This window comes from Lethenteron reissneri, chromosome 22 (genome assembly GCF_015708825.2).
Source record: "Lethenteron reissneri isolate LAM-NWPU_2019-01 chromosome 22, ASM1570882v1, whole genome shotgun sequence".
Lineage (NCBI taxonomy): Eukaryota > Metazoa > Chordata > Hyperoartia > Petromyzontiformes > Petromyzontidae > Lethenteron > Lethenteron reissneri.
In genome coordinates, this window is record NC_083800.1 from 12,130,725 (window position 1) to 12,154,750 (window position 24,026).

Here is a 24,026-nt window from a genome sequence, read left to right on the forward strand (position 1 = left end):
GGGATCACAATGGAAACCCTATTGAATGCCCTGGGCTGATGTGGCTGTAAGCCTGGATAAGGATATCTCGCCAGTTATCTGCGGTATTCATTACTCTGCTTTGACCCCACATTTGCACCACAAAAGACAGCAGTGGGTGTACGGTGACCCGTGCTGATATAGAAATCGCTAAAAATCACCCCCCCCCCCTTCTCTCCTCCCTGATAGGGGAACACGTGACCCCTCTTAGTTGATTAATCACTTTAATTGATGCACCATTCTGCCACGTATTTTTTTATTTTCTGTTGCTATGCTTTCTCCACATTGCTTACATGTTCATGACTCTACAGTCGACCGTAATGAATGTAGTGGAGCTCTGGGCCTGCCTCTCCAACCCTCTGTCCTAGCCTAACTATAAATCATATCGCACGCAAGTCGAGGTAGACATCGCGACCAGATGTCTACCTCGTCTGCTTTCAGGGCAGTGTCGTCGCGGAAACTCAATAGGGGCCATATCCTTAGGTTTTTTCGGTAAAGTCACGTAGGTAAAAACATAAAAAAGTAAAATAAAATAAAAATCACGACGTTTCGGAGGCAACACAAGCTTCCGTCTTCAGGTGGTACCGTCATAGCCACGACAGCTGTATTGATACAGCTTACAGCTGTAAGCTTGTGTTGCCTCCGAAACGTCGTGATTTTTATTTTATTTTACTTTTTTATGTTTTTACCTACGTGACTTTACCGAAAAAACCTAAGGATATGAATCATTACAGTCACGAAAGCTTCAAATCTAGAATCAATAGGGGCCGTCCATAAATGACGTCACGCACCTGGGGGGGGGGGTTAGATATTTGTGACGATGTGTGACGAGGGGGGGGGGTTGAAAAATGTGACAACATGTTCTACTTAATTAAATATAATTTTAATAAATGTTTCCTCCTACGACATCAGAGTGCAGCGGCACATTAAATACGCACTACAATGCCAATAGTTTAAAGCGATTTGAAGCATGTTTTATTTGGGGGGGGAGGGGGGCAGAGCTTTGTGACGTCATATTTGACGTCATTTATGGACGGCCCCATATCCATGAGTCGCGAGCGAGCGATCGAGCGCGTTCGAGCGGTGTCGCAGTCGATTCCGAGCACAGCGAGCGGCGTTTCGAGCTCTTCCTGTGCACCACCAACCCCCCCGGGTTCGAATCCTTGCGGCATCCACTCGCACTGCAGAGTCAACGGTGGTTGACTCCGAACTCCGCCTTCACGTCAAAATGATCATCCCGAACCGAACCGAACGTGCTCCATGGCCACAGCACAGCCACTGGGAAGCTGACGGGAAGATTGTCGCGCATGGCAGCCTTCAAGCCCCCCCCCCAAACCCCCCATGTTTGTTCTGTCAGCCAAGCACAGGCTGTGAGGATGGACAAAGCCAGCGGTGTTGCCAGCGGTTCTCAACCGTGAGGTGGTTTATAAATGTGTGGAATGAAATGGGGCACGAGACACGTTGGTGAATAATCACGTCATAATCACGTCAAAATCACGTATGAATCACGCATGAATCACGTGTGGAACAAGTATTTATCACGTAATAATTATCACCTAATAATTACGTATGAATCAGTATGAATCACGTATGAATCATCACGTAATAATTATCACGTGTGAATCATGTAATAATGATCACGTATGAATCACGTATCAATCACATAATCACATAATCACATGAATAAAGTATGAATCACGGAAAAATCACGTCATAATTATCCCGTAATAATCCCGTATGAATCATGTATGAATCACGTATCAATCACATCATAATCACGTAATAATCACATATGAACACGTATGACTGACGTAATAATCTCGTATGAATCTGCCAATGTAAAGTAACTACGATGGCATTTAAATCCATATGGTGACCGCGAGCGATGTAAAAGACTTTTCTAAACGAAGTGGTCGTCAACAATTTGGTGGTTTCCAAGACTGACGAGCGAACTCGAACACATTACCCCATGGGTGAAAAAATAAGAAGTTTAAGTTTACCTTTTCTGACAATAAAACAGGAGTTGTGTTAGGATGCTCAAACACCAAATAGAAACCTTGTGAAAGGAATCATGTCTGCATTAACTAAACACACTACTTGTGGTAAACAGTATATGGCTTTGCCTTTGGAACTGATTGCCATAGTCTCACTATCAGTGTGCAGAGCGTCCGCTGATTTTTGTTTTATTTTTCAACGGTTTTACTTAACTTGACTCCTATGTTTGTCGTCGTCAAATCTTGTAATCAAAATTTAGTCTACTTCATGTTGTCCAATGAATTCCAAAATTTGCACACGTACTCAGATCCGGTGACAATGCATGAATTAGTTAATTAATTGGCTATTTTAAAGCAATTAAGATTTTGTATGGACGGCTTATTAATTAAATATTTATTTGTGTGACGTTGTGTATAAATCAGCCCCAAGCACTGTACTGAAGAAGCTTGACTCAATTTATCACTCGGCCTTAAGATTTGCATTGAACTGCCCATATAGGACTCACCACTGTGACCTCTGCATTGGGTCAAACTTAAATGTTCGACGGCTTGTGCACCAGATCTTATTTATTCACGATGTACTTGCAAAAAAAACCCGCAGACTACCTGCTGGATCTCCTCTCTGTTTAAAAAAACAATATTTGACCTAAGGTCTTCGCTCATTTGCCAGCTTCACATTCCCTATTGTCGTACAAATACTGGAGGAAGGGCCTTTGCTATTGATGGCCCCAGGGTCTGGAATGCTATTGCCAATAAACTGCAACTTGAGTCACTCAAAACTGCTCCAGAGGAGTCGTACACCTAGCTGCCACTGCTATTCGCTCCGGATGACCGCTGCAAAGTATGATCTGTGTATTGATTTAGTGTGCTGATCTTAAAGGTGCATTGAACATTTTTGACACTCCGACTGATGCTCAAGCTGTTGTGGAGTGACTCATGCAGGCAGCTATGGCTGCAGGGTTTGGTGGTACATGTTGTTTGTCGTTTATTGTGAAATTTCAGTCACAGTTCCTATGGTCTTTTATGGCTTTTATGGCTTTATTTTGGCGATTTCGAAAAGTTTTTTGGTTTGGCAATGTTTGTTTGTTGTAGTACGGAGGTAGACTGATGGCCTTAATCTAAGTTGTCTTGTGGTTGTGGTTGTTTCTGTTTGACTTGCATCCCACTGGGATTTTTGCACACAGTGTTGGTGTACGGTGCTTTTCCTGCAATATTTTGCTGTCTTTTCTTGGATTTTCTGTTTGCACATAGTCACATATTCACTTTAAGATGTTTTCTTGTTCATGTTTTTTTTTTGTTGCGGTTGCACCCAATTCAAGAGCTGAATGGCTCACAGGGCTATACCAAATAAATTAAATGAAACTGAAAAAAACGCCGTGGTCCCTAAACTCTGGAATCGCCTCGCCCAAGCAGCAGGTGCCACGTGTCTCTTGTTATCAAGATGTCGTCCACTTCCCGTTGTCCAATCGAGTTACAGTATTTACTTTTTAGTGCACTTTAAAACAAAACCGTTGTTAAAATTTGTTTTTAAAAGACTTTATTTAAATTTCGATTTAAAGCTTTCGTCACTGCAGGGATTCATCTTCTTGATTCTTTCGGTAAAGTCACGTAGAAGGGAAATAATAAAATAATTTAAAAATCGCTTAAATTTTTTTTATATTTATTTTATTATTATTATTTCCCTTCTACGTGACTTTACCGAAAGAACCAAGAAGAGAGTTTATACAGGTAGGAACAACAGTTCCACTGCCCACCAGGGATTATTTGTCTGTCTGTCGTTCATAGCCATGCCCTCGATTTGTATTTCATAGAGCGCTTGGGGCGGGCTCAGCACCACGTGACGCACCGCCCCCCCACGCAGCTTGCGCCGCGTGACACGGATCGCACGAATGTGCTGTCCAACCAAGTTCCTACTTGCCCACTCCGAAGGAACTTGTTTTACTTGCAGTTCCGTGCTCCACCTTGGAGCTCTCTGGCCCCAGGGCACATATGCCCCGCCCACTTCGTTTTGACACCAGGACGCTTGTGCCACGCCCATTTTTAAACCTTTAAAAACAGTTGCCTTCAGTGGCCTTACCCCCCTTTTCCTCCTGATGATGAGCGCTTGTGTTATGATCGAAACGTCATAGTTTTTGTTTGATTTACTTTTGTTTTTTCTATCTACGTGACTTTACCAAAAGAACCAAAGAATATGAATTCCTGTAGTTACGAAAGTTTTAAGTCGAAAGTTACCAGCTAGTTTAGGATACCTAGCAAAAGGCAATTGGTCAGGTCGGGCTCCAATATTTGATGTCTGGCAGGGTCGCACCGTGGCTATTGTATTTCACGGCTCCCCATTTCCTCATTACATCATTACAACAGCGGTGTTGTTCTTTTAAACCAGTGGTTCTTAACCTCTGGTGCGAGATGCCCTTTCTGTGGGTGCGAGACATATTCCAGATTTCTTTTTGAAGGTAAAGAATCGAAAACACCAATTAAGCACGGTCACGTATGTAAAGTTAGGGTTTGTTTAATCAAACCCATGTATTTATTAACTTACTTTTTTGTACGATTCAGAATCAAAGGGGTGCAAAGGCTTCGGTCAAGAACCACTGTTTCACACTTTCGTTAAAAAAACATCTCGTGATGGTGGTGGTCAAGGGGAGCCCCAAACTCGTAGCTTTGTCCACCGGGTATGGGGCGAGGTGCGCCACGCCAGCCACGCTGCTGCCTTGAACGCATTCAAGAGGCACTGGACAAAACATCGACTATATTGTAAACGGGGTTTCTTTTGACGGCCGTGTTATTTGACGGATGCGTTGGGGTTTTATTGTTGTTGTGAGACGTGCTTTGTGCGCCTCTGCCAACGAAGTGTAACCCCAATAATTTGTTTTTTTGTTATCTTGAGACAGATCGTTTTGTTGCAATGGATTAGCTTGGGGAAATAACTATTGCAAGCAACACCAAAACACGTTAAACACAATATATATCAACGTATGAATTCACATTGCATTAAATCTGAATACAACTATTTATGTATCCATTATAAAATTACAACACGTAAATATAACAAAAAATAAAAGGTCCACACGAGTCCATGTGCTGTATGCCAAAATAAAAAAACTGCATTTGTCACAGCCAGAACATTACCGGTTCACGATTCTCAACAAACTCCACGGATAAGCAGTGGATTGCCAAAGGGAAGTAATACGATCATATGTAATACCGGAGCGCTATTTTATATAGCAGACCTCATCCAAGAAACGATGACCTTCTGGGCGCCGCGGTGGCGAGATGTTATCTCCCGCTCGCCCGGTATGCAGGAGGTCGTGGGCTCGACCCCGACCCTGACGCCTGCTGCTGCACAACTTGCATGCTTCTCCCCGTGGTTGCGTGGATTGGCCTCTCTCCGAGCCCTCCCGGCCGTGGCGCCCTTGGAGTGGCGATGGGGAGGCGGCTGCTGCCGCTGCTGGGGCCATGGCTCCGTTCACCGGCCGTGAAGAACCGATACGGCGCACAGCTGCAGGTGGTACGTGGGGTGTTTCTCTGGCCAGTCAAGGGGCCGAGGATCCCTTGGGCCACCCTTTCATCGCCCAAGAGAACTTTCAAACGTTATCCACCAATTACACATTGTAATAAACATTGCCACCTCCTGCGAAAACTTGGCAGAACCCTCCTGGAAAAGGTCACGGGACTTCCACAAGGCTTCCCTGGGGCAAACAAGCGGAGGAATAAACTAATACTCAACTCATTTAGAGGTCACTTTTCAATATTTGTCATTCGACTACAAGCTATGGAGCAGCTCTCTGTACATCTGTGAAAAGGAGTTTTAGACCTCATCCGATTCTGCTCTTGTTGCTACTGCTGCTGTGGCTGATGGGGTGGTCTTGCCACCAGGCTATCTCCAAGTCAAGATGTGTGTGCTTTCGTTGACCCTTCGGTGCAGCAGCGGTTGGCGCAAGGGAGGGAAGAGTTCACACGCGTATTTGACTAGATCGGCATGGGTGCCGACGATAGAGGGGAGAAGAAAAAAAAACACGCATATGGCAGTGAGACACCGCCGATTAGCGCGGTTGGCTACGTACGGTGCGAAAGAAGTTTAACATACACACAAGGAAATACAAAAGGAGACACGAGGAGGAAAAAGTGAGGAGAGACATGGCTAAGAGACTGGGATCGGAGACGGGGAGGGAGGGGGGAGACACACTGTGAACCCCCCTATCACCTTCCATGACTTCCCTTGGGGAAGGGATGATAACCCAGCATTCAGGAAACACTGCTGTCACTGTCGGGCACTAGGCAGGGTTTTTGTTGTTGTTGGTGTGATGAAGAGTTGTGAAGCTTTTACAGGTGCCCACAATGACAGCACCAGGATAGTCTTAACGAAGACACCACCTCTGCACACGTGGACAGCCACAGATGGTCACGGTTGGGGGAAAACAAAACGGAAAGCCAGTGACACCTTGTGAAAATGCACGCACGTTTAGCCCCGAAGATGGAACAGTTTAACGTTCTTGTGACAAATACACACACACACAGCCATATACATCTACATTGTCCATACGTAGCTGACAAAGACGATGAACTTATCAGTTAAGTCATCTGGATCATTTCCCATCGCTGCTACGGCATCTGCCATTCAACAACAACAAAAATGAGCACACATCCAATGCGCGAGATTAGCAATAGTAACTGGGTTTATTTCAAATTTAATTCCAGGTTGCCCAATTGCTGGACTACCATGTACATCACAATCTATGCTTGGAGGTGGGTTTTGGTGGTGACAGGTAGGGCTCTTGATCTGGTGGCTAAAAGAGGGAATGTCAACCTTTGCATTAATAACCGGAGTGTGTGTGTGAATTTTCCCCTGCCGGCGTGCTCTAACGTTTAGTGTACAGTTTTTTTTGTGTTTCGTTTCTGCCACAGACTCAAGGTCGGGAATAAAAACGCCTCCATCCACAATCATCCGCAACCTTTGGAAATACAGTATGTTACAGTAAGTCAAAGATATTCACAGCAAAAAAAAAACATGATGCTAAAATAAAGACAGTTACTGTGTCCTAATACATTGTCGTTTATTGAGGCAGTCCTATTACCTAGTGATTCTTTGACATAACACATACCATTTTTTTTAAGAAAAGAAATGTACACATTCATTTATGTTTTCAGATTTTTTTTCCAAGCATTTGGCAAGTAACAGTACAGTCACATCTTTATATTGACTTCTATACGCGACACAGCAGTGCTTACTTGGTTAAAAAGGTTTATTTAAACATTTTTTTTTTATATATAGACACTTAGGACGTCTGAAAAAAAAGTAAATGACTGTTCATTATCTCGGTTTCCCTCCCTCCCCCCCCCGTTATTATTCCTTTCTGGTCTTCCCCCTATCCATTAGTGCTCCGCCAGTATATCCCCGTCAATGTGGCTGCCACAAGCATCTTACCCCGGCTCCACGGCCGAGCCGACACAATATTCACGAAATGTTTGCGACATGCAGGCGGCGTCTCAACATGGGATGGGCCACGTGTGAAACCACACGCATGTGACGTACGTAAGATAATGTATAAATAGTGTTTTCTTTTTGCCTCTCTGAGCCTTTCTCGGGAGAAATTGGTCGGTCAATAACAGTCCCAAAGAAGACCACATCAGAAAGAAAAACCAAGATATATAATATAGTCAAGTCAAAGTATCCCCAAGTTCACGCGAGCATTTAGGCAGCACTCATTCCCGTCGCCGGTCCTGAGCAAGTGGTGTAAATCCCATGTTCCTATGGCAGGGATCAGTCTCTGCATAGGATAACCACTGCTGACTTCATACCGAGTGGTGTAACCTCACCAAGGTGGTCATCGTATTTAGTGACCCCAGAGCGATAGACAGTTAACCTTGGCCAGGATTTGTACACACATATGTGCATATCTTGTATAATATACACACGTGTACACAGCATGTACGTAGTCCATAAGAGAGTATACAACTTACCATGGCCCAGAAATGTATAAAGGCTGGGAAAATGTTAAAATAAATCTACTGGGAGTTATTCTACTTATTAGTTATTTCAATCATTTGTTTTAAAACAATCAATTCTGTTTTAACGCAAGGGTTACAACCTATGCAGAGCCAGCCAACGTTCATATCCGGCTCAAAACACATGCATGTATGTAGAGGCAAGCCTTTTAAGAGTGCCATGCAGGGCATTGTCATGCCCATCAACCACAACCCAACAACATAACAAACAAACAAAAATGTCCACGTTTTGAAGCGCCTATATGGCTGCAGCTCTTGACCACAGATGCCAGATGACCATCGCTGGAATGAATACCCAAAACACAGAAATGGAATGACAAGCAAATTAAAAAAAACACAGTAACGGCACATTTCTTAAACCCACGCAAACAGATGATACAGCCTAAAAAACAAAAGCATAATATAAGCATAATGCTTCCACACGTACTGGCTAGTGCGGTAAATTTACAGTACTGTACTGATCTTTTTGTCGTTAAGTATTGTGGAGTGACACATTTTTTTTGTGTGTAAATCTAATTGCACTGTCCATTTGCCAACTGGGATATCACACAACTGTCAGGTGAGACACAACACAGCACAAGCAGCTGACAGTTCTGGCTTTATTACTCTAACACAGGAGTTGTGTGTGTGTATTTTTTTTATTTTTTTTCAGAATTAAGATAGACAACGCACAAACATTTGCATAATCCACAGGCTATGGTGTACAGTATTCTGTTTATGTGGAAAATGATATTTCGCTTTGTTCGTTAATGCTGCTTATATACGAGGGACCAAAATTATAATGTAAAAAAAGGGCCCAGAAAAAAAACTGATATTAAAGAACCACTTGTGCTGGACTGCCCCTCCCAAGATGTCACAAACGATGCATCCCCCCCCCCTCCTCCCCCCCCCCATGCACCTCCATGCTGTTGAAAGACCCGTTTGTATGAAAAATTACTGCAAAATTCCCATCGCTTTCATCCCCCAGCAGGTAAAGGATTTTGGTATGGTTCGTTGATTTTTCTCTGCCCGATTCGATCTTTAAAGGGCCCAAATTTGGGTGCGACAAAAAGCAATTCAAATAACCTCTAAGGTACATTCAAGACATGTCCCCAATTCGTTTTTTTTTCTTTTTGATTTTATTTTAGGTCCTGTAAACAGTAAGCAACAAAAAAAATGCACACTATTTAAAGTAATAAAATTAAAAAGACAAGTGACAAACATTACGTAAAACGTAACTTGTTAGTTTTTTTTGTTTTAATCCCCTTGCAAGTCACAATTCACAATTAAACCGTAGACGTGATATAATTATGTCAACCGAGACATCGCAAGACTGCAAGGGGGCGAGCCATATCCAACGTCAATGCACTTTTTTTTGTTTACCTAACGCGCTAAAACAAAAGTTATCATTTTGCGTACGTCACCGAAGAAAGCATTTATAATTTGGAAAAATCCAACAGCGAAACCGCGTCTGCTCCCCTCCCCCGCAAACCACTCCTCACGGATCATCGTGTGGCGCACGTGACTGCCGAGCCAATTCCTCGGGACCACGTGGGAGCTTGGCAGGTAAACTCACCTGGCACTCACCGCCCGCCAATCCCACAACTTTTGCCATCTCACCACAATTCGCCCCCCCCCCCCCCCCCTCAACCAAGTTTTAGAGACAAACCGGTTCCAAATTTTTTGTTACAAAAAAACCGGCACAACCCGCGAGCCCAGGCAGCGGCGGGCAAGGGCCCCCCCGCCCCCCGCACACACGGATGCCCCCCACCCCTCCCCGCCCAAGCGGGCAACCTCTTGGCTAGGCACGCTTAACGCGCAGGGGCACAGCACCTCCTGCCTTCCGTGACCTCGTCCCAGATTCGGGGGCGCGAGCGTGCGCACTTCCGGTCGGGTGGGGGACGGGGCTTGGGGGGGCGCGCGGTGGGGGGGTTTGAAAAGGTTTGCTTGTGTGGAGAAAGGGCAAAGAGGACGGGGGGGGGGGGGATGAATTGCAGGAGAGGCACAGGACGTGGAGGGGGAAAGGTGCGGGTAGGGGGTGGGCGGCAGCGAGGATCGGGGGTCAGGGGAAGGAAGAAGGCGAAGACAGAGGGAAAGGGAGGAGGGGAAGGAGGAGGCAGGTTGTGTCGGCGTGGCGGGGAGGTGAATGGTGGGCTGTCCCTACGGCCGTGCGCACCCCCAAGACGACGCCGGGGGGGGACCCTCCCCCTAGTTGATCTTGTCCTGGAAGATGTACAGGTTGTTGGTGGCGGCCACGGCGATGATGTTTTCGCTCGGGTGCCAGGCCGTGTGCAGGATCTTGCGATTGAAGTCGAGGCTGTCCACGCTGATCTCGTCCTTCTTGCGCTTGCCGCCGCCCGCGCCGGCGCAGACGCGCCGCGGCTTGAGCACGGCGCGCGGCTTGCTGTTCTCGCGCGACGCCTCCAGCGTCACGTCCCGTCGCGTCCCTCGATCGAACATGCGGAAGAAGTTGTTGTACGACCCCGTCATGATGACGCTGTGCGGAGGGCAGGAGGGGGGGGGGATGCAGGAGAGACGAGCGGTCACGCATTTGTTGTCTCCGACTTGAAATCGTCCCTCGTGTTCTGCTCTATCATTGGAGTTTTTTTGGAGGAAGTTTCATCACTGGGTACACTCGAAATGTGCTGTTTTCGGCGGCATGCCATGCAGCAAATAATGTAGACTCCCTCGTCCATTATCGCTTCACATACATCGTCACTGATAGGGCGTAAATTAGGCGTCATTTTTTAAAAATTCTAGAGTCCCCCAAAGTGCCCTCCTGATCCAGCGCAAGAGCAGGGTGTGGAAGTGGAACGAGGGTGTAAAGTGGCAGCCATCACAGCCGTGCAGCTGTGCTGTCACACACACACGCAGACACGCACACACACACATTCGCATCTTCGGATAAGGCCGACAGCTGCCGAAAATAAAAGGAGCTCTCCTATTATCCAACACCGAACTCAAAATCTGCGCCATGTGTTGGAAACACGTTTGCCGTGTATATTGGCCATTGCTGTGTTATTGTGTATTTTGCGCCATGCTATATACACACACACATACATTTCTAGTGCATTCATTTGTGCACGTGTGCTTGTATAGCAGCATTAAATGCATTAAAGTTGCATGAAGTGTACATCTGGTACTCTATGTCGGCAATAACACATGTGGCGCGTAGGCCGCACCTCCCCCAAGAGATGCCCTCGCTTTATTCGGCAATGCCCTTGGCCGATGCTCGGGCTGTAAAAATGAACTGACGAATGATGTCAGCGACACTAAAAATGCCCTCGAAACAACTGTGCATCCACCTTAAATAATTTAATCTCTTCACGACGATCCTCCTCTCGTCCTGAACAGACTTCTGGGAAGAAGGGGTCGACAACGCCACGGTTGACTGTCTTCCTCTCCCCCCAATTGCCAAGTTTGATTACGCAACGACAGGACCGCGTTACCGTGCCACTCGCCAGCAAAGTCCCTGCTGCCCACTCCAAACACGCGTGCGCAACATGCTAACACTAACAGAGTCCCAGTGCACATCGACCAGGCCACGCTCATTAAGCCGTCTGCCCCCAAAGCCAGACACGAAAAACCGGCACTAACATCTGGGCCCTTGCCGGAGCACCTGTGGGGGTTGCCCCCCCCCCTTCCCCAGAGAGCTCGTTGGTTTATTCCTCCCGTCACCTGGGCGAGGCAGCTAAGGATCTGATGTGTGGTGTTGCAGGACAACAATAATGCAGGTGCGCGAGCGATGCTGCAGCAGCAGCCACACACACACGTGGTTGCCTGGCCCAATTAAAGTGACGAACAACAAGGGACACAGTGTGGATCGCGTGCGGTGGAGGGGCAGGAGCGAGCGTAATGGGAGCAACTGTAAGGGCCCCGATACCGTGCACCATGGACACCGTCTTTGGGGCTCGTTCCCCACCAACATTTCTTACGACACATTACTCTGCTGTGATTTTCGTACAGCACGATGTATAACGCGCCCTTTCACCTAAGCGGATTTATTTACGTCTCAAAGGGTACGATCAAGCAGGCGGACGGGGAAGCTACACGTTGGTCATTGTTAGCCGCCGGAATAGTTTTCAATCGGTCCGATGATTCAATCCCTGTAGCCGTCTGGTAAATTTGGATTTGGAGCGCCATTACGTGAGTTCACCGTTTGCTCTATTGTGGATATTAAAAGACCGCATTTGCCTCAACGTTGAATAGCACGGCAACCGTGAGCCCATGTAAATCCGAACCGTTACTAAATTACGATCGGCAATGTTTGAAAAGGTTATTTTCTCATTTGAGAAGGTATCACTTAAATTGAGATATTTATATAAACTAATTAGCAACACGTAGCAGGCTTTTTGCTTTATGTGCTTATTTAATGCCCAACTCTAAGGTAGGGCTGCCGCGGTGACGAGATGTTAACTACCTCGCCTGGTAGAGAGGCGGTCGTGGATTCGATCACGACCCTAACACCTGTATATTTGGAGTTAGCGCGTCTCTCTCCCCGTGGTCGCGTGGATTTTTCTCCAGATCCTCCGGGTTTTTCCCTTCACATTTAGAACTATGCGCTTGGAGTATTTGGCTGCTTCTAAATATTTCCACGTGATGAGCCCCTTCGTTAGGCTAGCATCATTTGTGGTCAGGTCGCTTCTGACTAAGAGCTATATAGCTCAGTGGGCCTTACCTGGTAAAATAAAAAATAGTTTAGTTTATAGTTGTAGTTAAGGTGAAGAAGTATTTAATTCACTGATGGTGATAAAACATCATATTTTATGTGTTACGCATGAGATTTTGTGGAAGCAAATGTAACATTTCTATATATATTTATAGCAATAAACACAGCGTGGACAATATTTGTGCCAAATTCAGCGCAACAACGCCACCCAAGGTCCATCAGGTAGACAAGGCGGTGTGTTGCCAAGCTCTCGTTCCCAATTGCCGTAGTTACCCCACACAACTGACACACCACTGTGCCACGTGCACGAGCGTGCGCGTGTGGCTGTCCCGAGGGGACCAACCTTCCATGGAAAACTTGGGACAACACCTCGACCGCCCGAGGACAGGGCCGGGGAAGAAGACGCTGCCCACTTGCTCCACACAAGTGGAGCGTGAGGAGCAGCCCAAACTGCGACTGTGGCCACCACCCAAGTCGGAGGATGGCCCCAAGCACCGAACTCCTGGCCCTGAGAGATCCATTCCCGGTGACATCGCGACCACTCGCTCTGCCTCGTCACCTGAAGCCGGCGAATGGATTGCTAACCTCGACATCAAAACTATAACCAATTCGCCGGCCATACAAAGAAGAAGAAAGGCAGAGGAGGCTCAAGCCAGGTTCAAACGCCAAGTGACAGGTCTTGTACATGGCCGAGTATTGAATCTGGGTCAGGAGGATTCGGTTATGCGGTGACAATTACTACACCGCCACTCCCCGCGCGCATCCTCGCATCACACGAAGACGGACTAGCGCATTATATTCGAGCCAACACACGCCGGAGGCGCAATTTCTGCTAGAGAACCTTCTAAGCCAGGCGACACGCTCACACACACAACCCCTCATTAGTTATAAATAACCGTTGACAGTGATGGCAGTCATTGTATAATTTAGCCCGTTTATGTTTAACTGTGACGATGCAAATTAAACGACACAAAACCCACGCGCCATATTTCACCGTGATCTGCCGCAGTGCCGTGCGCTGTTCGGCGCGCGCACCGCGCCCAAAATGCAGTTCAATGTCGCACGAAAACCATGCACAGAGCAGCCCATTAAGCGCAGCGCGCAGACAGGTTCTGCGTGCGTGCGTGAGAGATCAATGTGGAATTCCCACGGGCAGGACAGCATTGCCATGCAGAAACATTAATGTTGGGGTGTGATGAGCGACCGTGGTGGCTGTGTTCGTGAAGCCACAGCGCGATCATTACATCTCATCCATGATCATCTCACGTCTTGTGCTGCAAGTACCGGCCTCCTCTGAATGAGAAATCTTATTCTCGGAGATAAAAGTTAATCAAATTATTTTAAATTATATAACTATACGCTTGATCGTGCATCTTTAATGACGAGATGACGGCGTTCTGGAGTGGCAGATCTAAGGCCACAAAGGCACCACGTGTTTAGGCAAAAATTAAATTTACGTTAAAAACAACAAGTGTATTCTGACTCGGTACATGAACAATAACCAAACTCGCGTGTTTGATTAATTTGAACACACAATTCAACATTGTTGTGACTAGGGTATGTAAAAATTAGTGAAGCTGGTTGTTCAAGGTTTGTCTAGATATACATCATTGAGAATGGTCAACGCCTTTGTCTTTGTTGCACTCTGCCTGCGTGCGGTGCATGCATAGGCGTGGATTTTTTCTCATCAGGGCTGCAACTGATGGCCAACTGGCTCATGGATGTAATTAGCAGCGTCTGGATTAGTCGCCAGGAAGAACACTGTTGTACTCACTGCATGTTTCATTTGTGGGTTAACACGCTGGATATGATTGCGCGCAAACTGTTGAGACCAAGTGAACAGAAACTAAAGCGTTATGATGGGGGTGAGGGTGCCCACTCGTCCATGCCATCGAATGCAAATATTAAAACCGCATTGCAATGGCGTTGATTCGCGGGACTGAACAGAACCTTTCCTTCCTTCTAAGCCCAAAAATAAAATTCTCTGCTCCTGTTGAAAGATAACTCGAATTGACAGAGAATCAAGCAAAATCACAAGCTTTCTGCAAAGCAATTTCCTTCACAGCACACGAGGTCCATTTTGTTTACTCTTACCAGATGGCAAAGTGTGCAACAAATTACACAGTCATCTACTCAACGTGGCCATGCTAACATTTTTTTCTCCCAAAAGTGGGCCCAGGTGACTTCATGTGGCGAATACTCTCGCTCTGTTTAACACATAGCAGGCTTTCGCGACCGATATTATTCCTAATAAAGTCTTTGGTTTAGATCGCGTTATTTATAAATGTGTCGTAACCCTCCACCACCTCACACAGCCAATCAGTAAAAAAAGTGTCACGTTGACAAAAGACAAAATAGTTCACTACTTTAGCCCACTGGTGTGTTGAAGAGTGAATCCACAACATTTACAGTTTTTTTGTAAATGTTGTGGATTCACGGTAACTTCAGGGTCAGTGCTCAATGTTACAAGCAATGCTGTTGCACAGAGGCTGTGTCTGCAAATAGAAGAGCCCATCACAATTAGCGATGCGAACTTTGATGAACACAATGCGTGTTGTGTTTTTTTTATCAGTTCCGCCAATCAAAACGCCAAAGACTTTGATCAGGGCACAACATCCAATGACAACCTTTGCTGCCGAGCTTTTAAGACAAAATAAAAATATGTCGGAAACAAAACACCAACCTTAATGCCCGCGAAAAACCTTCACGTTGATCAATTTCACACAACAGCCGACGGCTGCATGGATTTAAAAAAAATATATATACAAACCTCCCCCAAACCTACCCTACAACATGTGTTCATATGTCCCCCCACCCCACAGATCAGCACCGTGACAGCTGATGACAGACGGGGCAGGCTGGGAAGACGATTACATGGCTGCGGAGGACACATTGACTGACTTGCGCAGACCAACTCGTGTCTCGTCTCACGGTGGTAGCTTCAACTGTCGGGATTTTTCTTTATCGCCTCCGTTCAGCTCCATTTATCCCCACCACCCCTGCAAATAACTCATTAACCAGAAAAAAGAAAAGGCACATCACGCGGCTCATAGCTGCCACCTCCACCAGTGTCAAGGGCTATTCCAGCAGGAGTCACAGCAGCCTCGTGGCTTCTCTCTCCACGTTCACTATTCCACAACGATCGCAGCGGCGACTTTTTGGGCGAGCCATCTAACAAAGACTGGTCACCGCATCGCGCGCTTTCGGCGCGCTTCTGCAGGCCGTCTGGAACGCTTCTTCCGTGCGATATTAGGAAGCCATTGGGAGCTGTGCACTTTTAAATCATCTAGATTGAAAACTCATTTCTTTAGAACTGCTTTTTGTGTTTAGTTTGTTGTCCTTACCCTGCACCTCCCCCGCACCTCCGATTAGCACGGTTGGCTACGTACGGTGCGAAATAAGTTCAACAAACGTGCATACAGACACAATCTCATGATTTCTTGATGCCAGTATTCACCATTTCCGTTAAAATGCAAACTTTCAAAGGTGATGCAGAGTATGCTTTTAGTGACAATGGTGAATAAAAGTGGTTTTAGGGCATGAATATAACTTTTTTTAACTAAAACTATTTTTTATTTTACCAGGTAAGGGCCCACTTGGCTATATCGGTCTTTTCAGAAGCGACCTGGCCACAAATGATAGCTCAACCAAGTGGCTTGTCATCGTGTGGACATTTATAGCAGCCAAATACTCGTTTAAAAATGCGGAGCTAAAAACCGTAGGACCTGGAGAAAAATTCACGCAACCACGGGGAGAGAAACATGCAAACTCCAAATATGCAGCAGGCGTCAGGGTCAGAATGGAACCCACGGCCTCCTGTATACCAAGCGAGGTTGTTCGCATGTAAAGAGGTCACGTTTTTATCAAGATACAAAATTGGCCACGTAAATTACACAAAATGTTAAGCATCAATACAACTCTGCATCATTGAAAGCTGAATGCGAAACAACTACAGGAAATTATTATTTTTTCCCATTCAAGATGGAACCTTCCTAATATACAAGTCTTCATTTTGACACTGACTGCCTTTTTGCTGACAATGAGAAGCATGTGGCATTGTATTAAGTCAGACCGGGGCCGTGGAAATGTGTGGTTCTACTCCCAAGATTTCACCTGCTCTCCCATCACCTCCATCAGCTGCCAAGAAGAAAGCAGCGCAATGTCACAGCGATTACCGCGTCTCCCGAGGACTTCGCCTCGGCGCAGAGACACCCACGTCTGGGTCAGAGCGTCCCAAAAGCACTTAAAATAACAAAGGCGCTTATTTTATCTCGACAAACAATTACCACTTCATATTACTATATTCCCACGAAGCAATTTTGTGGTTGTGGACCGTGCCGTAATTAATATTTTCATTAAATAATCATGCAAAATGACAAAACTAGTACACGACTAATCATGTGAGCAAAAATGTGATATCGTTACTCAATTCCCATCAAGTGTTTATTCATAAAAAATATATATATTTTAGGCTTAGATCGCTTAAGTATAAATGTGTCGTTAATCCGCTGCCACCCAACTGTCAATTGGTGAGGTTTGTCATGTAAACAAAACAATCCAATTAGCTACTACTTCAGCCCACCGGTGTGTTAGAGTATTGCAGCCTGTGGGTATATTTTCAGCAAATCAGAGCTGAAGAACAAAAACTGAAACAAGATGGCCAAGTTGAGGCAACCTACAATTCCTTTTCAAGAAAAATACAAAAAATAAGTAAAATAATGCAAAAGCGTTCATTGTATATGATAGGAGCATGTACAACGAACGATGGTCGCGGCCAATTTCCACCGACATTTGTAAGCTGCACCAGGAAGTTGAAACAAAGACGGTGGTGAGAGGAGAGTGGCACCAGGCCGGTGCTGCCACCAGCGTGGCGACATCAACAGCTTCTCTCTCTCTCTCCCTGCTCACAAGAAGGTTAAATTGTGGCCTGGAAACGAACACAATTGTGGTGCCAAAACATTATGTGCATCGGCTACGTAAACACAAATACGTACGGCACACAGGCACGCTGCTTCTTTTATTATACATTCGAGCATTTGGCTGCTATACATTTCTACGTGACGATAAGCCACTTCGTTGAGTTATCATTTGTGATAGCCACCGCTTCTGAAAAAAAGGCTACCTGGTAAAATACCAAAAAATCTTTATTTTTCTTTTATATTTGTAGAATGTGTGATGTAATCGGATGGAAACACACAAGCTCAGGAAACCATGACGTTTATCAAACCTCGTTACAGATGAGGATCGCTGTTTGAGGCTAGATCGGTGGCAGTGAGTGAAGCCCATGCCATTTTGCCTTTGCGCCAAACTTTTATTTAGCCGATGAGGAGTCTCTTATTGGACGAAACGTATAACAGCTTTGTTGTTGTTTAAAGAGGGAAGGGGGGTTTGTTCCTTACCTGTCAGTGCCGTTCCATGCACATTCAAACTTGTCGAAGATGCAGTCGTTCTCGTACAAGGAGCACAGCTTGCTCCTCAGGTACTCGTGCACCTTTAAACAGCAGCAACATGAACAAGCAAACTCACTTAACAATGCCATCCCCCAGCCAGCAATTCACGGAGCGCTTCAATGACGATGGGTTCTTAAACAAAGATGGAAGCATGAGATGACCGAACACAGTTTTATACACGAAATGATGGCCACTCCCAACTCTTAGTTTCGCCAGCTACGCAAGTGCCGCAGAGATTCAGCTAAAGCTTCGGCTAGAGACAGGTTCGCGTAGTCCCCATATACTTCACAGCCGAGTCCCGGTTCAAATTCCATTTAGATGGAAAATGTTCACTCAAACAAGAGGAAGTGTAATGTGGACACGCCACAGCGTGAGCTTTCTGTCGTCTACATAGCGAAGGATTATTCAGCTCCTGCCGTACACGAATGCAGAGCAAAGGGGCAAGCATCCTCAAGAGCGAGTTTTACACCCGGCCTACAAACTCAACTATTAAACTATTTTTGTATTTTACCAGGTAAGGCCCACTGAGCTATTACGTTCTTTTTCAGAAGCAACCTGGCTATCACAAATGATAGCTCAACGAAGTGGCTTATCACGTGGAAAATGTATAGCAGCCAAATTACACAAAACTCACGTTTGACTCTAAATGTGGAGAGAAAAAACGAAGGACCCGGAGAAAAATCCACACCACCATTGGGAGCACGTGCAAACTCCAAATATACAACAGGCGTCAGGGTTGGGATCAAACCCACGACGTCCTGCATACGAGGCGAGGTAGTTAATATACGCTGTAGGTGGTGCTCAAACACCTTCTAAGCCAGGCGACACGCGCACACACACACCCTCGTTAGGCATAAATAACCGTTGACAGTGATGGCACTCATTGCATAATAACATGCGTTTATATTAGTCAGATTACTTGGCTGTTATACATTCTCCCATGATAAGCCACTTGAGTTTAGCTATCATTTGTGGCCAGGTCACTTCAATAGCTCAGTGGGCTTTACCTGGTAAAATAAAAATTGCTAAGTTATCTTTTTTTAGTTATTTGTTTACCTTACATGCACTTTGCAATTCCTATCGCGTTTTTGCCTCGTTCGTTGTTGTAAATTTCTGACCCGCCCCCGTATTGTACGTCTGTGGCGAAGAGCTTCATAGCTCATCGGATTCCTCCAGGATAAATCAAGATTGTGACTGCGAGGTGCTGCCGAGTGCGGAGGGGTCTGAAAGGTGGCGGCGCACCTGGTACGTCTCGATGGGCCGGGTCTCCATGTTGAGGTCCCACACTTTGACCGTGAGGTAATCGCGCGTCATCATGTAGCGCCCACTGTGGCTGAACTTCACGTCGGAGATGGACGAGATGATCTCCGAGAAGAATGAGCGATTGCTGGGGTCCTCGGGCTCCTCAAACACTGCAGGGGTTTGCGAGAAGACAGCGAAACACGGCCACTGTTAACGTCAACTCCGGCGTCATTTCCATTCGACAGCAAGCGACGTCATTTTAACAGTCCGCACTGTGTAATGTATAATCGTTACACAGCGGCAAGACGTTAACCACCTCCCGACACCTGTACATTTGGAGTTTGCATGTCTCTCTCTCCCCATGGCCGTGTGGATGTGTCTCTGGGTCCTTCGGTTTTTCCCTCCACATTTAGAATCCTGCGTTTAAGACTATTTAGCTGCGATGCATTTACACATGATAAGCCACTTCGTTGAGCTATTATTTGTGTCCGGGTCGCTTCTAAAAAAGAGCTACATAGCTCAGTGGGCTTTACCTGGTAAAAGAAAAAATACAAAAATTGCCCAAATTTCCAAACAGGAAAAAATTCGTAGCAATGCCGTATAAAAGCAGGAATGGAACTCCACAGACGAAAATTCTTGGGAGACGTTTTGGGTGGACTGCTATCGAATGGTCAACAACCCCCTTTATCAAATTCAAGTCCTCAGACAAATAAAGCAGTGGGTGGCGTCCCCGAAAGGGGTCACGGGAGGTCTCTCCCTCTGTCTGTGTCTCTATCTCTCCCCGCGTGTCTATCTCTCTCTATTCCCATGTGCGTGAACGGTAGTGTAGCGATTAGCATGCTGCGCTACGAACACGGCGACCCAAGTTAGATTCCCGATCACGGTCAACATCGGTGACGATTATCTGAATCGGTCCTGGGCCTCCCCTAGGACGACTCAGCCTCAAATGAGTACCTGATGTGGTGTGTTAACATCGCCACTGGGGAGACAAAGGCGGCCGAGCGTGGTGCTGGCCACACATCCCCTCGTGTGCCATGCAGGCCTTCATAAGTACTCGCTAACAGCACTTGACCCAAAGTCTGTTAAGGCTATATGGCGGATCTTTGTCCATGTCTTTGTGTGTGTGCACACACGATGTGGTGACATCACCACCACTTTGTGGCAAATGGTGGCTGCTTTTGTTTATTCACTTTTTAAAATGAGTTCCCAATTGAAAAAGAGTTGTAGAAAACCCAGGTATAGGGCATAAAGGACACCACCTCAATCCCAAATGGCTAAACCCTACCACTCAAGATTATAGAACTGGGCACAAGTAAAATTATCAGTTGTGGATTGGCCCAGAACTGTGCAACAGAAGCACACAAGGGGCCACGGACCTCACCCGTTGCATTCCATTCAGTAGCATCGATTTCCCGAATAACTTGAACGTCAATAACCATACAATGTTTAAGAGCCAATACACTTAAAAAAAATAACATGTAACATGCATACATATGTCTGAATGGTGAGACACACTGCAATAACGTACACATCCTGAGGTTTAGTGAACCGCGTGGGAAAGAAAGCAATTTCTTTGGACGTCAATGTCAGGAAACTTTTTATGAACCATTTACGTTGTTGGCATTACTCCCATTTGAATCTTGCCCACACACAAAACAACGCACATCGGCCCTTTTGCTCAGAGGATGTGGAGGCAAAGTGCTGTCATAGCAATTGCTTACTACGGCAGACGTAGCACAAAGAGGGTGGGTGGGGTGGTGATGATGATGCAGCCAGGAGTATTGCTGCTCACCGCAGTGTTAATGCTCACAGGCTCCACAGCGTTAATGCTCACAGGCTCCACAGCAACCACTCCCAAATCCCTCATTGACAGGCTGGGCGGCTCAAGGTCACGGCGCTAAGCAAGCACCACTCAGATCCCGCGTTTGAATCTCCGTAAGCCACCTGTGATGAAACCAGGCTCTCGAGTGTGGTGCAGTGGAGTTGACGGCCATGAATGACCGGGTCACCAATGAGAGCGCTATAAACCATCACGTCATCTTGTTTTGTACGCGTTGGTTTTATTCGGGTGCTGCAAGTTTCCTCTCACGCACACCCTCATTGCTCCCATGCGCACTCTTAAAAAGGAAGTAGCCCAAGCAGGGCTGTCCTAAAAGCGCCTTGGGGATCAGTGAGACTTCTCCGAATCAATAAATGTTATTGTTGTTATTTCTGGCTATCGCCTGATGAAGCTGGTGGTAATGACCAGCGAAACGTCGGACTCAAATTGTAAATGTTGTGGATTTACTCTCCAACACACCGGTGTGCTGAACTAGTAACTAATTGGCAAGTTTTGTTCACGTGACAACCATTACTAATTGGTTGTGTCATGTGGTGGCGGGTTTAATGACATTTACATTTATGCGATCAAACTCCAAAACAACGTTATGGTTATTATTATTATTGTCATTACACTGCCACTGCGCACAGATAGGACTGTAATGAAGTTGCAGGACTCGCTGGATCAAAGTTTGCAAATCACTAAACACCTCTTCCCCACTTTCACACAAACACACACACATTTGTTCGTGCCTTCACCGTAGAGACATGCAGTGCGGCATTGAAAGTGGCAGAGACGTAGCCATCCGTCCATCCAACCCCGTCTGCACCCCTCCAGCTTGTAACAAATGTCTACGCTATTCCATGCCTCACTTATCCAAACTCTTCTTTTTCCACCATATGTCAATCTATTTTTCACCTCGTTGGCCGCGAAGGCAAAACTGTTGCATATCACTTTGCGGCAGTGGCAGGAGGGCTTCCAGGGTTCAAACGCATGCAGTGTCCGGCACAGTTAATCCGCTGTTAAAATTCATCAAAGCCACGTGGCCGTTTAAGAGTACAAAACCAAATCGTCCCGTCATGGACGCGCGATAAATCCGTGTTGCCGCCTCTCGCCTGAATCGTTCGGAACGAGGGGGTCAAAATACCAACACCGAACTTGAACAAGGAGCTTCTCAGTTCAATGGGCTTCACGCGGGGAAATAAACTTCTGATTTTGATTTTTAAAAAGCTCATGAAAGTGAAAATCCAATGAACACCGCGTGATAATGTGGAGCGCAAAGAAAAAAATGGGCTCGGAAGTTAAAGTCAAAATAAATAAGAGACATGCAAAACAAACCACGCCGAGACAAACGATGCAGTCGAGAAACTCCCCATTACACAATTATCAAAAACCAAACGGAGCACTGCTGCAGCAAAGGTGGCTATGACGGATGAGAAGCGATGCCTCTCGTTCATTGTCCCTGCACAGGGAGCTGGCAGCGAACGTACAGGGGATCGGCGAGCAAACGCAATGGCTTCTCTACGGAGCGGCATTCGCCTCGCAGTGGGAAGACCTGTTGGTGGTGGTTGTGCACATCTGTAATGCAATCACTTGGCAGAGGGGGTTGGTATAGGGCTGAGCGAGCGCATGCGACTTTGGAAGGTGACACCGCAATCGCCACCTCAGCAGAACTCTCTAACCCAACAACTCGGACGGCGCGGGCTTCGTGCCCTGTAAAACGTGGTTCGTCACGCGCCAATCATCTTACATGCAGTGAAATTAACTATAAAGCTGGAGGTTTTCCATAAGAGGATTTTTATATGAATATATGAACCCCCTCCCCCCCTCTTCGCACATGATTAGCCCACAAGTGACGACATCACATTTATCCCTCTATTTAGGACCAAAACACAATTTCTCCACAACTCTGGCTGGCATCTGATGAGGCTGCTTTTAATTACTGGCGAAACGTCAGAGTACTCGAATAGTAAATGTTGTGGGTTTACTCTCAAACGCACTGGTGTGCTTAACTAATTGGCACGTGTTGTTTACGTGACAAACATTATTAATTGACTGTGTTGGGTGGTGACGGGTTTAACGACACATTTATATTGATGCGCTCTAACCAAAAAAACCCTCTATTATGGATAATATTGGTCACGAAAGCCCTACACTACGTGTTAAGCCGGAGGTTTATCTGTGCAGACCGTCATCAACTCTGTACCATTGACAGGCTGTGGATTAAACCCCGGCAATCTCAACGTCGCTGGCTCGGTGCTGGCGATGCAGGCGGCGTAGGCAAGCGCAAGAGCCGTCTTGGTACGAGCACCCCTTAACTGCCGTGCATCATCGACTGCGAGCTTCTCACTCGTTGAGCGCGACGAGATTGCATTTTTTGTTTTAATCGATACCGAAATGAAGCGCGCACAGAGGAGAGCACGCGTTGTACTTTGACCACATCTGGTGCGCGTCTTGAAATAGCAAAGAACTGAATTAGTATGGCAAAGGGGGCAGACGCGACGAAACGGCTGTAAGACGTCTGGGCAAATTGGTGCAGTTTTCTTGCTCGCAAAGGGCTGGTCATTCCTCAACACCTGCAAGCCATGGGCTAACGGTGGAAATTCCACATTGCCAAAACGAGGGCCAGTACATTCATCGGTCAACCACCGTTAATGATGAAAGTAACAAGGATGACAAAAGAATGCAGCCGCACATTTTCAACCCAAGTCTTAGAATTATCCCAGTTTTTGGTGATTAAATTGAACCCTACAGGGCATGGCAGAGACCGGCCATCATATGCAATTATAATTATGTTATTCACAATGCAATGCAATAACAATGTAATCGTTATTTCAATTAGCATTGGT

The 24,026-nt window shown here is 46.2% G+C and overlaps 1 protein-coding gene across 3 annotated transcripts in view; it reads right to left on the reverse strand.

Moving 5' to 3' along the window:
• Nucleotides 1-6,670: 6,670 nt before the first annotated feature.
• Nucleotides 6,671-24,026, reverse strand: part of LOC133345642 (serine/threonine-protein phosphatase 2A 55 kDa regulatory subunit B alpha isoform) — a 218,024-nt gene continuing 200,668 nt past the window's right edge. For all 3 annotated transcript variants that reach the window (XM_061556587.1, XM_061556586.1, XM_061556589.1), the window contains 3 exons: nt 19,359-19,528; nt 18,066-18,157; nt 6,671-10,494 (listed from right to left, as the gene is read on the reverse strand). In XM_061556587.1, the coding sequence (XP_061412571.1) occupies nt 10,206-10,494; nt 18,066-18,157; nt 19,359-19,528 (551 nt within the window). In that variant the 3' untranslated portion in view covers nt 6,671-10,205. The remainder of the gene's footprint in view (nt 10,495-18,065; nt 18,158-19,358; nt 19,529-24,026) is intronic.